At 40.4% G+C, this 14,853-nt stretch overlaps 3 protein-coding genes across 3 annotated transcripts; all 3 read right to left on the minus strand.

The window, feature by feature from the left end:
• Nucleotides 1–718: 718 nt before the first annotated feature.
• Nucleotides 719–3,724, minus strand: LOC115387605 (hsp90 co-chaperone Cdc37). Its single transcript, XM_030090390.1, has 8 exons — nucleotides 3,376–3,724; nucleotides 2,920–3,201; nucleotides 2,498–2,603; nucleotides 2,295–2,410; nucleotides 2,020–2,142; nucleotides 1,415–1,597; nucleotides 1,249–1,320; nucleotides 719–1,124 (listed from the first exon to the last, which is right to left on the minus strand). Exons 1-8 carry the CDS (start codon nucleotides 3,481–3,483, stop codon nucleotides 984–986), a joined length of 1,131 nt encoding a protein of 376 aa, XP_029946250.1. The 5' UTR covers nucleotides 3,484–3,724; the 3' UTR covers nucleotides 719–983.
• A 1,136-nt stretch (nucleotides 3,725–4,860) lies between these two features.
• cmc4 (C-x(9)-C motif containing 4 homolog (S. cerevisiae)) lies at nucleotides 4,861–5,600 on the minus strand. Its single transcript, XM_030090153.1, has 3 exons — nucleotides 5,523–5,600; nucleotides 5,380–5,439; nucleotides 4,861–5,294 (listed from the first exon to the last, which is right to left on the minus strand). The coding sequence occupies exons 2-3, from the start codon at nucleotides 5,435–5,437 to the stop codon at nucleotides 5,158–5,160; spliced, it is 195 nt and encodes a 64-aa protein (XP_029946013.1). The 5' UTR covers nucleotides 5,438–5,439; nucleotides 5,523–5,600; the 3' UTR covers nucleotides 4,861–5,157.
• Nucleotides 5,601–6,496: 896 nt separating this feature from the next.
• On the minus strand, nucleotides 6,497–13,733 carry LOC115386681 (hemicentin-1-like). The gene is made up of 10 exons (XM_030089097.1): nucleotides 13,506–13,733; nucleotides 12,317–12,592; nucleotides 11,892–12,221; nucleotides 11,520–11,777; nucleotides 11,235–11,382; nucleotides 8,463–8,659; nucleotides 7,777–8,043; nucleotides 7,354–7,686; nucleotides 7,014–7,268; nucleotides 6,497–6,927 (listed from the first exon to the last, which is right to left on the minus strand). The coding sequence occupies exons 1-10, from the start codon at nucleotides 13,546–13,548 to the stop codon at nucleotides 6,920–6,922; spliced, it is 2,115 nt and encodes a 704-aa protein (XP_029944957.1). The 5' UTR covers nucleotides 13,549–13,733; the 3' UTR covers nucleotides 6,497–6,919.
• Between the last annotated feature and the right edge of the window lie 1,120 nt (nucleotides 13,734–14,853).

The following is a 14,853-nucleotide window of genomic DNA, read 5'->3' on the forward strand; positions in this document are numbered from 1 at the left end:
TCTTTTATGGAATGCAAAACAGAAAGCAAAATAATGAATCTAACCCAGCTCGTACTTTTCTAAAGCCGTTTGTAATAAAGGTCAGTATTAGATCTTTGTACGTGTCACTTCCTCAGTTTAGTGGCGAAATGGAAACAAGAAAAGGTCAAAGAAACTGTCAGTCATCATCCACTTGCCCCAAATGGATCAATACTGGAAGTCTGACGTTGTTACTTTGTTAGGACCAAATAAAAACACCATACAAGTTGAGACAGTCATTTGTCGAGTCTGAAACGGGCAGCTTTGTGTATTTAACTTAAGTTGCTGTGTTTAACAGTGATTTCATTCTTTATGTGGTTAATTTATCAACGCGCTCCTGGATAGAGAAAATCGCACGTAAAGGACTACTTAACCAAGACCTTATCTACACTACCTGTATCCTCACATTCATGATTTTCAAAGCTTGTCATCCAGGCATTCAAACAAAACCACGACATGGGCTTTAAAGAGTGAACATAATTCAAACTTTAGTTAACCAACAGTGAGAGGCAAAAAAAACAAAAAAAAAAACAAAACAAATTATTTTGGGATAACAAACATCTGAATACATTTGTCACTCACACTTAAAAGTCAAACAAAAAGCCTGAATTTTAAAACTTTGAAGACAGAAGTCTGAAAGCGATCCATCGACCTTCATGAGGCAGGCCGGCAGGCAGGCATGTCCACCCACAGGACAGAAACGGGTTTATACAGTTTAATGAAACAACACACGTTTCAGAGGCGTCCAAAACAAATAGAAGAGCTACAGGAAAGCAGCAGTTTCTGTTCTGAGCATGAGTTACCGATGCAGCACAGCAGTGTAATAAAGCGAGTGCTAATCCCTTAATTCTCAGCTAAATATGTTGGAGGAGTCATGTCACTGATTGGCAGAGTAATATTTCACAGAGTTGCAATAGAGTGGGTAAGTACATAGCTAAAAATAATCAGAGCGAAGTTTGTTTTGGTCATTCCTTCTTAGTTTCTTCCTGCTCCGGTTTAACTTCCTCATAGGTGGCTTCTTCGTCTTTCTCCTCTCCATCATCTGTCTTGGAGTTGGGCACCCAGAGTCCCGAGTCGATGCACCGCTTCATGTGAGTCTTTGCCTCCTAAATCACATGAAACAATCAAGGTGATTCACTTAGCCAAAAAAAATTCTTAAAAAAACCCAAGATTGCAATTTTTTTTTTAACCTAATGCGCATTTTTTTCATTCAAAATAAAAAAAGCTTACCGTTGGATCCATTTTGCTGATGACGTCTTGTAACATTTGGATGTCTTTATCATCGAAACATTTCTGCATCTCCTGCAAATGTTCCACATACTCAGTAAGACGTTTCAAACTCACGGAGGCTTCTGGGAAAAAGGCACCAAACTACATGAGAAACACTGAAACTTACAAGTGGCAGCGATTCGTACACTTCAACAGGATCAAGGCCTCCAGGTCCCATTCGTTTTTGTCGCTCTTCCTCCTCATATTCCTTCATGGCCTTCTCGATGCGGATCTTTGCTCTGCCTCTAACCCGCTCCTTGAACGACTCCAGCTCATCATTGAACGCGTCTTGATATTGTTGGTCTGCTGTCTGCGAAGGCACAAAAACCTCAATGTTATTATGAAGGTGTTTCCAACACTACACAACTAAAGAAGTTCTTTTTCTTCCAAAAGCTCAAGAGACATCTGTATTCAGACTGGAGAAACCAAGGGCTAAGTTCCTGTAAAGAAAAAAAAAAAAAAAAAAATCATGCAGATATTTTGATGACTCAGAAGCTACAGTGCATGAAAGCAACCTCTCAGCCTTGATCGGCCAGGTAATCACAGCTCTAGAAATTGTGTGGAAACTGGAAAGGCATACACAAAAGTAAAATTGTGAACTCTGGTTTGGTGCCTTCGCTCACTTCCTGTGTATACCAAATACCAACAAGTCTTAAGATAAAAAGCTGGCGAAAAAAAATGCTTCTTTGATCAGTGTCTGAGTTAATGTTCTCCAAACTGAGTTCAAGTCACCTTAATCTTTGCAAAAAACTGGCGAAAGCAGCCGCGCGGGTCCACTTTGAGGCTTTTTGCCAGCTCCAAAATGAACTGCATGACGATGGTCTGGTGAGCCACCTGCTCCATCAATGCGTGTTTCTGCAGAAAGAGAATGCATTTTCATTAACGGCGTGCATAAATTACATTACTTCAAGGCCATGCAGGGAGATTTTTGTGACAAAAGGGATCCTTTTTAATGTAGAAGGAAATAAAAGCAATCAAACTCAGTTTTTGTTTTTTTTTTGTTTTACCTCCTCAACTTCAAGGTCAATACACATAATGACCAGGTAGTTGGCAGTCTCTTCACATACTAGATGGGGATTGTCAGAGAGGTACTTCTGACTGTCATCCCAACGTCGCAACATTCCTGTGGAGGGAAAAAAAAAAACATTAAAAACATAGCACTGCATAAATATGAGTATCAAACATATCTGTGGATGTTTTATACACTTACCAAAATGTTTTATCTCCTTCTCATACTTCTCCACAAAAGTTTTATGTTTTTGCTCCTTCTGCTCCTCGGTCTCTTCAGAGGGATCAGGCTTGACATTAACGATACTCTATGGAGGGTTAAAAAACAACAATTGGTCTCCTTATTGTAAATATTCTATAAACAATGTTTCAAACAATCACTGGATGCTGCAAGTAAAACTTCATTCAAGACTATCAAATGGTTATCTACCAACACTGACAGAGAAAAAAGAGAAATCCAGTCACACTGAGGGTAATCGAGATCAACAATATATATTGGTGTGATGCACATGTAATCATGCTTCTTGGATAGAAAGCAACATTTATAATATTCAACATAAAAATATGCTGGTAGACCAGTAAAAGAATATCAGAGCTTTCTGACACTTCCTCTATCGGGCTCACCTTACTGAAACCATCCTTGCTTAGCGTGTCCACATTCCATGGCATCTTCTTCTCCTCTCGGTTGTATTCATCCACCTTCTTCTCCCAGTCACGCTCCTCTTTCTTCAGCTTCTTCTCCTCGGACTGGACTTTACTCAACTCTGGATTGCTGTCACCCGATCCTGAGACCTTCAGCTCCTGTAATTTCTTCTGCACATCAGCCAGCTTGCGTCGACAATCAGACAGTCCTTTGTTTAATTCTGTCCCCTTCTTCTGAAACTCTTCCATCCGCTCCACTCGTGCCTGAAGAACAAATAAATTCATCTGTGTGAGTTTATCCAACAACAAGATTGCTTGAACAGACAAATACATCAATAATAGAGAGTAGCGTGTACTGGAACAGGCCTAATATTCAAGTATGATGTGCACACACTCTGCTCATTAAAAATATATTTCATGCACAGATTAAACACGCACCTGGTGTCTCCACCTGAAGAGACTGGGTGTGTCGATGTTTGGGTGGGTATCGTCTTCATCATCGGACACCTCGATGTGGTCCCACACGCTGTAGTCTATCCTGGACATCCTGCCTCAAGAGTCCAATGCTAACAGCGTTAGCCGAGGAGAGTGCTCCGCCAAGTTAAACGAAGGAAACTCGCAGTTTAAAGTGGATAAAGCGTCAATAGCGGGAGCGCTGTGGCTTTTAAAAGTCTGTATTCGTTCTCTGACTAGCAGCTGGCTCTGCGTGGACGATAAAAAATTCAGGTGGTCTGCCCGATGATTGGAGAGGGTGCTACAAATTTCTAGAAAGATACGCTGCCGCAAATTTCCGTGTGACGTCGTTGCGTCATGACGTCGGTACGTCGGTGCGTCATGACGTCGGAGGGTATTTACGGCACCGGAAGAAGAGGCCTTCAAGTCCCCGCAGTGGTAATCTGAAATAACAGCACTGTATTTAAAGTCTCTATTTTATCAAACAATAAATAAAAACCTTAGCATAAAGACAACAGATACATATGTTGAATGAAATCATTGTTGATTTGATGATGATGATGATGATGATGATGATGATGATAATAATAATAATAATAATCATAATCATAATCATAATCATAATCATAATCATAATCTTATTTATATAGCATTTTTACCAAGCTCAAAGAAACTTAAAAGAAAGTCAGAACTCAGAGCTCTGGATCTTTAATGATGTTCAAGTAAATGTGAACTATATTTAGATCCAAGACCACCCAAAGCTTTCTACACCACAAGTCAGATTTTGAAGTGTATGTTTTGACACACAGGAAGCCAATGCAGAGATTTAAACTCAGGTGTAATGTGGACCTTGGTGCTGGAGAGGACTCTGGACTACCTTTACTGAGACCTCAGTACACACTCTGGCAATGATCCAGTTTACTGAAATGGATAGATGAACAAGCTTCTCTGAACCTTATTTGGTCATAAATTATTTAATTCTTGCAAAATTTTTCAGATGGTCGGACAACGATTTTTCTATTGACTTATAAAGAATTGATCAACTATGTTGTATTGGATGGAAAATGTACACAACATTCCGAATTTAGAATAGATTCTTTTCTATTCTGAAGCTGTTGCACTTCATAGGTTTTTTCTTTCATCAATATGAGCAGGAAATTATTATTAATTATTGTCAAAAATAAGAAATACGTTTGTGACAAGCATATCAAAATGTGTACTACTACATAAACTGAATGAGGTCACATGTATTATTTTCCTGGATAGATATGCTATCTCTATTTGTTGATCACTATAAGACAGCACAGTTGTGGACAGAGGGGAGAAAATAAAATCACAATTGCAAAAAAAAAAAACAAAAAAAAATACGCACACAATAAGTACCCCCCAAAAGTACTGTATTACAGTAATGTGACGTGACGTGTTTTTGCAGTACATGACAAGTTGACACATGGTTTCTTATTAATCCATTTCAGTATTTATAGTTAGGTGCAGATAAATTCTTGTACACAGTAATACATTCATTTCAAACAAACTTTAATATTACAGTAAAATTACAAGCCTCGCGTTACAACTGCACAACAGTTCTGATTGTTCAACAATAAAAATAACATTGATACAATGTTTCCTCCTATTTAATGTTTATCATTCTGATAGGAAGGAGTACTGATACAATGCAATTTCCTATAGGAATGATGCACCGATACAATATATCGTTCTTGGAATGATACATTGACACAATGTATCTTCCTATTGGAATGACAGACGTTATGTACTGGGTTTGATGTCAGCAGGTCTCGGATCTTTGAACCCGGAGCAGCAGATTGATTTTCCAGCATGAACTTGACAGCAGCGCCGCATTTCTCTGATCACATCTTCACACATGCTCTCCACGTATTTGTTGGCTGCAGAAAACGGGACAAAGTGGTTGGTTAAGGTTTGTGAACCGTTGGCTGCACGGGGAGGCTTCTAAACTGGCGTTTCTAGTACCTTGTAAGCACGCCTGAATCGCACACGCTTGCTTTTGACACGGATCTTTCTGTGGCATGTCTGAAAGAGAACGACGCAATGTTTAGAAGGTCTTCTTCCACTCCGAGGAGGAGAATAAAGATGAGTTAGGAGCGGACTCCCACCTTTGAAAGAAAGTCCCTAGCATAAACGCTAAATTCCTTGAGCAAAGGTCGTTAGCTAGTGTTAGCCGCCAACGCTACTTCCGTGTTTTGATCACGTGATGCATCAAGAGCCAATCATCTGTGAAATGATACAACAGCGACACCGTATGGCGCAAATAATAAAACAACGGAAGACTGGAAAAGTCTGAATTTTTTATTTGTTTTTTTACTTTTGTCGTAATCCTGCATTTTTTTTAATAAACAAAATTTAAATTTTACAACTCACAGGAACATTGTTTTACATTTTCTGCGAGGAAATAAACAAGCGTCTCAAAATACAAGATAATATATTTAGAACAACTAAATAGAAAAGGAAGAAGTTAGAATAAACATATTTTTTTAAAGGTCATAACAATTTTTAAATCAAAAAACAGTAAGAGATGCAATCGTCCTAAAAAAAAATGCTAAATTTACAGTAAAAAACAAAAATAAGATTCTTGGTTGTTTCCACGTCTTTGTCACAGAAAGAGCAACTAATGTAATCAAAATTAATGTACATCCTAAGGGCCTGTAGTTTAATACTCAGCTCCAACTTCTACCAATTCATCACTTTTTACACAGTCTGAAATGTGGCTTCTGCGCGTTCCTTCAAAGGCTGCCAGACTGAAAGTGAATCCTGTTAGAAATTCCAACCTTTACTTGGAACTTGTCGTTTGCAAATTAACATGTGCATTCATTGTGTGCAGCATTACACTTATACTGAAAAAAACAAAATGAAGTTAGGCTTTAAAGCAATCACAACACAAGAATTCATAGATCACTGGTGTTGAAACATATTTTATTGATTCGTATTTGTTCTGCTGCTCATAATTTCTATCAAGAAGGAAACTAGTGTAATGTTTGTGACGGGTTAAAAATGTGTTTTATATCCAATAGATCTTAATTTGGCGTATTAGTAAATGTTCTTACACAAATGGCACAAAATAAATCAAAACAAGTTTTCAATTAATTTTTATTGATAAAGATAAGAAAATTAAGAAACAGTTCATATTTACATTGATGCATTTCTGCTAATTGTGGATGATAATCTACATTTCTGCAATGTTACATGAAAGTTTCATTAATAGGAAAAGAGGTCCTGTAAAAATATAAATTAGATATAGAATATCATGTGGAAAGCATAAACTGAACTATATTCTAATCCAACAATGACAGATTTAATGGCAGTTACCAAACAAAATGTATTCAAGTCTTTTTCCTCTATGACATCTAAAACTGGTAATAAGAGAATAAGATTCTTATAAATATCCATTAAGTCTTGAAGGAATTGTCATTTTCATCCTCAAAGATGCAGTGGCAGAAACCCTCAAAGTGGAATTTTTCTTGTGTGTTGGAATGATCTGGTCATCAGATATGTCTCAAACACCTGGAGTGAAAGCAAAAACACGTTAGGAGTGATTGTGCAGAGATAACATTCACAGGCAGTCGTGCGTTCATTAGTTTCGATTCCACCTTTGGTCTGTGCCTTGACGGTGAACTGCTTGCTCTTCTTCTCCAGCGTGTTGGAGGCTGTACAGGTGTAGGTCCCTGGGAGCAGCGAGGAAGAGGTAACAACGGCCTCCTCCTCCATCCTCTCCTGCATGGGACTGGAGGACTGCCAGCTGTACACGGGAGCTGGGTTTCCTGTAGCGGTGCAGTTTAAGGTGACCTCAGCTCCGGCTACAAAGTCCAAAACCTCTGGTTCGGGACTGAGGAAGGTGGGAGGAACTGCAGAAATGATAAAAGGCATTAAATGTCGTTGCATCAAACGTGACAGAACTTGTTTCAAGGTTGGGATAGCTTCATGACTCACAGTACACAGAAGCATTAAGCGGCTCGGAGGCCACAGTGGGAGGCGGTTGTGGTCCCTCTGGTCCGAGCTCCAGCTCTGCTACGCACTTATACTGAGCTCCATTCTCAGCTTTGGTTGGCGTGACCACAAGGATAGAGGACACTTGGACGGGCGAGGAAGATGTAAGATCGGAGAAGGAGTGGTTATAAACTTCGGTTTGGCCTCTGTACCATCTCAGGGTCAGGTATTGAACGGGAGCAATGTTCTGCACCTCACAGAGCAGCTGGTACTCTTTCCCTTCAATCATGGACCCTGTGTGGTTCACTTGCTTGATGGACACACTATCTGGAGTTTCTGAATCAATGATACACAAAGTTTAGGTCAGACATGCTCACTTGAGTTGTTCACTGCAACATTCGGGGTTTGAAAGCAGATTTAACTCACTGTAGAGGACGAGGTTCAGTTTCTCCTCGCATTGCCTCGGAGCTGTGAAAAACACCCCGTAGCAGATGGGCTCCTCTATCCAGTCTATGAGACTGTCCACCTTCCACTGGACGGACCGGTCCTCTTGCGTGTGCGAGGCGCTGATGGCGGACTCCCAGCCCAGGACGCGCACCGGCCGAGTGGCTTCGCAGCTGACCGACACCGGCTCCCCAAAACCCACCACCACCCTGGAGGGCTTGAGGACGAGGGAGCAACCTTCACCTGACACTGAGACATCCACAGATCATCGTCGTTACTGCCATCACTTTTCTTTTTCAGTGCATGAAACTACTTTTTTATATAAAATGTTACTGCAAAAACAGGTCTAATCACTAAGAATGAACAATTAATATATCCTGACTGTTGTTTTGCGCTTCATAAGCAGCTATCTCATACATAATCATATGTGTTGGTTAATTAAAAAAAAAAACAGAACAGCTTTCATCTAATTGATCTGTTCTGATTTAGCATTTCCCACTGTTGTATGAACTTCTCAATAGTACTGGTAATTCCAGTGAATCTATCACCTCATTTACTATGCGAACACTCTTTCCTAAAACCATAACCAGATGAAACATCACATACGGCCATCCCCCGCGGAAAACCACAAGACAGAAAACAGAAATGCATCGTCTGCAGAGTCCTACCTGAAGAAAGCGTGCAAAACAAGAGAATCCATCTCAGAAAGTTGGTCCCCATGTTATTTTCTGCACAGAGTTGTCGATTCAGGGGCGAGAGAAAGAACATTCCAACTTGAACAACCTTGGCAACTCTGCAGGGAACTATGTTGGAACAAAACACAGTTCCCTCCCAGCTGACTTTTAGGGGTGGGGGGTAAAGGGGAAAGAGGGAAATTTAACAGGTGGCAGCTTTTGAAAACACAGTCTGACACTAAGCTGTGCAGCACTCATCAGCATTTTAGCAGGAAACGATTAGGAACATTCTACAGATACAACAGCGAGGGGAAATCTAAAAAAAAACACTGTAGAACATAGTCAGTTGCTCACGATTCAATTCATTCATGAAGCAATAGTTTAAATAATTAGATTACTTTCACCAAAACTTCCCTCCCTTTAGTAACTTTTCAACTTGGTCACATTTGAGGCTAATTCACACTGTCATGGAGAAGGTTTTATCCCTCATTTTAATCTAAGATCCCGAGTGGCTGTGAAGAAAAGCTTGTTTTTAGTTCCTCTCTCATGCTCGTCTCCTATTGCTTCTGAACTCCATGCTTTGTGGAAATCCCAGCAGGCAGGGGGACGGGTCTGGTGCAGCGTGTAGCTTGTGAGACTCACACTGTGACCAGAATGCTACACAGCATATCAGCTTGGACCACGGCTACAGCACAAGTGAGCGAGTAATTGGACGCCTTTTCGGTGTATTTCTGGACACCACAGCTGGGAATCTCAATGCACGGGCCACAGTGCACACTCACTTCACTTTCTGCTTTTGAATATTCTGCTCTTTCCTCAAGCTGCCTATAGAACCATATTAAGCTTTTGTGTTTGCAATAAAAAAAAAAAAACGTGTTTTTTTTTTTTTTTTATTCCATGACTAATTGGGAAACATCCACTGTGCCAAGTTGTTATGGCAACACAGTCAGAGCATACACAAACAGCACTGACTGGTAACAATCTTTAGTTGAAATGACAGGGACTGTATTCAAGCACAGGAGGAAAAAAGGCTTTATTGGCAACCACAGGCAGGACAGCAGACACTCTCCTTTACATTCACTTTGTTAGGAACTAATTAGTATTGCAGTCTCAACAGTGTATAATGTAAGCCAGTCTGAAAGAGAGAGAGAGAGAGCGAGAGAGAGTCCAAGAGATTGACAAAAGGCGGCAGGGAAACACAGACGCTGGTTTGACTTCGCCTCACTCAGTATTCTGCCTAACGTCACTGACGGAGAAGCTGGCTCTATCCAACAACTGACACACGGACCACACATACACATCATATGTAAATTACCTCAGATATTTTCCCTTTAAAATAATCGCTTCACTTCGCTTTTACAGCTACGACAGATCAAATGTTTACTTTTCAAGCACAGATATGACTAATTAGACAATCTGAGTCACTAATCCATGGTTTTAGTTGATATTCAGGTCTGCTCCACAATGTTTTTGTCATTATGAAAATGCAGGTACCTCACAGGAGGGGGGCGATGAGTTCGTTATGTGCAAAAATAAACTTTAAGCATGTAAAAGCTATATCAATGCATAAAAAAATTAAAGACAACAATATTTTTGCACAACAATACATTTACGCAAATTCATTATCGGCTATCACAGGTTGCTGTAACTGCAAAAAGTATTTTTTTTCTGTGTAGTAAGTGGTCAAAAAGTGGTGCTTTTTCTTGCATTAAAAACTAAGCAATGATTCCGGAAACAATCTCATAATAACATTTCAGCTAATTGTCACATAGTACCTGTAGATACAGCTTCATCCAAGTGTTAATAGTACATCAAAGTAGTAAAACAAAGTCAGAAAATTGAAGCGACTAATAGCTGAAAATTTACCCCTGATGTGATATTTTACCACCCATACGCTGGAGCACCCGACACCAAGCTGACACATCCGCCATTCAGACTGATGAGCCTTTAGATTCATTTTAATGGCTTTGTAAATAGAAAACAGCACAGCCCTGAGAAAAACACGTAGCTCAAGTTTCTGATAACTTTGCCTATTATTTGGTTCAGGACAGGTCCGCTTTTTCAGACCTAACCAAACCAAAAGTGCAACCTGAAAAAAATAGAAAATACTTGAAAAAGGCTCAGTAAAGCTCCAGAGTTGAATAGTGTCATTTGGTTTCGCTATCATTGTATATTCTGAATGTTTTGGGAGTCGATGATGTGCAAATGTCAAGTGCAAAAACTCCAGAATGTACCGCTTTAACAGCCAAGTCTTTCCGTGGAATAAGGAGATCATTGTGTGTACCGATGATGGAAATGGAAAATGATTCAATCCAGAGTCAGAGCGAAACTGAAACAGAAATTAGCTGTGTGGAAAAGCGCTCAAAAAAAAAAAAAAAAAAGGTCAGGATTAGCATCAACAATTCAAAATGACTGACTCGCGCTTCCAAAACAGAATCTGTGCAGGGAGGAAATCTGATTTCTGATCTGCTGCATCTATACTCACAGATCTGCAGTAACTAACAGTGCACACGGACATTTTTGGGAGTATAAACAATATTGATTCATGGATCTCTTGGTATGGCTGTCAAGCATCTGTATTTTTTTTTTAAGCTACAGCTGTCAGGCCAAAGCAGATCAACAAATGTGCTTGCAGAACAAATAGACAGCACTCCTCGGCCCCAAAAAGCTATGGTATGCATACACTTCTCCAAGCAAGCTTAAAAAATTAAACACTTCACAATAAATCAATGTACAAATGTATAAAAGAGTCAGCATTATACTGGCCCTGAGGTAGTTTGTCCTCTGATGTAGCCGCTTTTGTTGAAAGAAAATGTGCCATTCGGTGTCACAAAAAAAAACAGACCTAATAAGAGGAAGAGGACTCCCACGACCGCACCCACTCCGACGATGACTCCAAACGTTGTCCGATCACCTGTGAGAAACAGATCTTACCGTTATTGTATGGTAACACATTTTTTCCACATATAAATATCCTAAAACAAGGTCTAAGACAGAGGACTGCCACGAGAAAAGCTTCCTAATATGATACAACAAGTAACATTAACTGACCTGAGGTCTGGACCACAGAGAAGTATTTGGTGCTGCTTCCCTGGGAGTTGGAGGCTGTGCAGGAGTAGGTCCCTGGATCCCGGACGGTCAGAACGGGCCCGCCGATGTCCCGCTGCTTGTTTGTGTCCTGAGTGGGTTCTGGAAAGCCCCACCGATAGACAGGCGTGGGATTTCCCATGGCTGCGCAGTTTAGACTTGTTGTCTCACCAGCGATAAGTTCCACTGTCTCATTCGAGGGTGCGTGGAAAGTTGTTGGGTCTACATGAAAGCAAAGGAGAAATACAAGGAGAACAAAAGTAATCAGTATTTACCTACAAACCTGGTTGCTTAAACTGATAAAAAATAATGATATTTAAAAAAAAAAAAACTCACAAAGAACATTCAATTTCTTGGATTGTGAACACATTGGAGGTGGATTCTGTTCTACTGATTTGAAGGTCAACTTCGCTTCGCACCAGAGGTCAGCCCCACTGTCGTTTCTGTGGGCAGTTATACTTATCTCAGACGATATATCGTCTGGAGAAAGACTGGCCTCACGAAATCTGTCAATTTGGAAGATCGTATTGCCTTTGTACCAATTTACAGACAGATTTTTCCGTGGCGCAACATTAGCAATATAGCAGTTGATCTTATACTGCTGGCCCTCCACCATGGGGCCTCCGCCACCGGAGGGCTGAGACAGAGACACACTCTTTGGCAGTTCTGCAATAAAAAGTCCAAAAAAGAGAAAAGAAACAGTGAGAAATATCCACATCAGTGGTGGTGAACAATGACAATGCGCAAACTCTCTTGCTTACTGTAAACTGTGACTGGTAATTTTTCTAAACACTGTGATCCATCACTGCGGAGGCTGGCGTAACACTGGGGCTCCAACTCCCATGTCTCCACAGACGAGATGTTCAGGGCCAAGGAAGAGACGTCTTTTATAAGGCCCGTTCCTCCATACGAAGACTCCCAGCCCACTCCCTCGATGTCACTGGTTGAGCTGCAAGTCGCCAATAAAGGGCTTCCATATCTCACCACCACTCTGGGCGGGGTCACCTTCAGCTCGCAGGAGGCATCGGCAACGTTTCCTGGAAAGACACGGTGAGAACAAAACTGCTTCTTATGTTCTCGAAATGTCACAAGAGATGATCATGATATCAGGATGTCAGTGTTAATCATGATCACTGCAAACTAATGTAAAGACTATCTAAAGATTGATTGTTATTTATCTCACTAAAAAAAAAAAAAACCTTGACAAGCTTCAATCATGAGCCAGAATAACAAACATGACCAAGACTCTCAGGTTATTTATATAAACTGCTGAGCAACCCTTCAAGCAAACACAGCATGTGTAAACAAAGGGCAGAGCTGGGCCTGTGGCTGTGGTCAGGGATGAGCTCAGACTGTTCTGATAAATTGATCACTGCAGTTTACTGTCACTGAGAACCAGATCCGTGAGAAAATAAATCAATGCCCCGCCCCAGTATGTAATTACAGGAAACTAAATAATTTTACACTTTAATTTAAAAAAAAAGTTCCTATAAGATCCATGCATTCAGTAGTGTCTGTTCAGTTACTGCCCCCCCCCCCACACACACACACACACACACACGACAAACAAAATTATATTGTAAAGAACCTGTTTAAAACTATTGACGATGAGAAAAACAATCGATTTTAATATGAGCTATTGAATTTCTGTTGAAATTTACGTTCAAATAAACTTATTGAAGCGTGACTGAGTAGAGCGAAGTTTGAACGACGACTTTCAAAATGCGGTGAAATGAATGACCTACTAAAAACCCCGCAGTGAAATGAACCGTTCTGCTGATAAAGGCTCGTAAAACAACCCTGTCCGTAATGTTTCGAACGGATCTCATGTGAACATGGGCGTAGGCTCTGGAAACAGCCGACACTCCAACGATCACCGTCAAAGAACAAGAGTTAATACCTGAAGAAGAGGCGCAAACAACACGGACAACAGAGAGAGAGAGAGACTACCTGTGCACGCGAGTATGCCGCTGAGAACAAGGAGAAAAAACATGATTTCTCCTAAGCTGTTTGACTTTCAAAATGAAATCAGGTCCAACGGGCGCTCGGACGTGTCCCCAGTGCGTCGCCTCCTGCAGTTTCCTTTACACCTGGACACGCAGCACAAAGTGTCGAAAGTAAAACTAACCCGGGACGCATTAACGTGATACTTCGATACTTCCGATCGAGCGCGTTAACTCCAGCAGAGGTCCGGACCGCTTCTGCAGAGGTGTGGGCGAGTCCGAGTTAAAGGAATAATCCGCAAAAAGACTCAATCTGATGGAGTTGATACAGGAGACAGTCGGAATTAAAGTTGTTACTCTCTCTTAACCTTTCTTAGCCAGAGTATTTCTTCTTTTTTTTTTATTGCAAATGAGACGAAATTATAAAATATTCCTATGTTTTCCATACAGTTGCAACATTGAAGGTATTTGTGTGTATTTAATCGTTGTGATCTTTGTAAATTTGCGCTTCAAATGTAATCCTAGTCGCATTTTTTCCCACAGCAACAGAACGTTTCCAGAGAGTCTGGACGCAGTAACAGCACCCTCCTATGGAAGAGGGTTAGAGCCTTCTAACATAATGAAATAAGAAAAACAAGTCTCCTAAAAAAAAAAAAAAAAAAAAAAAATCCCCAGAATTCTGAGAACAAGATCATCGGAAGAAAAAAAAAAAAAAAAAGAAAACTGAATCCTCTCCATCCACACAAACGCAGAAGAGAGGGTGACCCCTGTCCTGTCTGGCTGGTACAAGAGTCCAGAAATATCCAAAAAGTTTTCATCCAAGTGTTGTCTGCCTCTGTGTGTGTGTGTGTGTGTGTGTGTGTGTGTGTGTGTGTGTGTGTGTGTGTGTGTGTGTGTGTGTGTGTGTGTGTGTGTGTGTGTCCTGTGATGGACCGGCCTCCTGTCCAGAGTGTATCCTGTCTTCACACTAATCACTGGTATCAGTTCCAGCGTGCCATGACCTTGATCTGCACAAACTTAATATCAGCCTTTTTTTTTTCTATTTTTTGAATTATGTCCCAAAAGCTATTTCAGTCCAAATCTAAAAAAAAAATACTTGAAATGTGTGTATTTACTCTATAATCACATTTACCCACATAGCGTGTAAATCTGTGCATTGAACTTGTGGATGGGATGCCAGATGACCTTTCGTTACTCTGTAACAACACGTGTAATGACAATAGATTTCGCTCCTAATCCGAATAATAATTTCTTTTCATCTAATTATAATTTATTGCAAAACATCCAAATGCATTTGTCGAAGACAGTTTGGAATCTTCACACTTCAGTCTGATCTCCCATTAACATAAATTATA

Source organism: Salarias fasciatus, chromosome 4, assembly GCF_902148845.1.
Source record: "Salarias fasciatus chromosome 4, fSalaFa1.1, whole genome shotgun sequence".
Lineage (NCBI taxonomy): Eukaryota > Metazoa > Chordata > Actinopteri > Blenniiformes > Blenniidae > Salarias > Salarias fasciatus.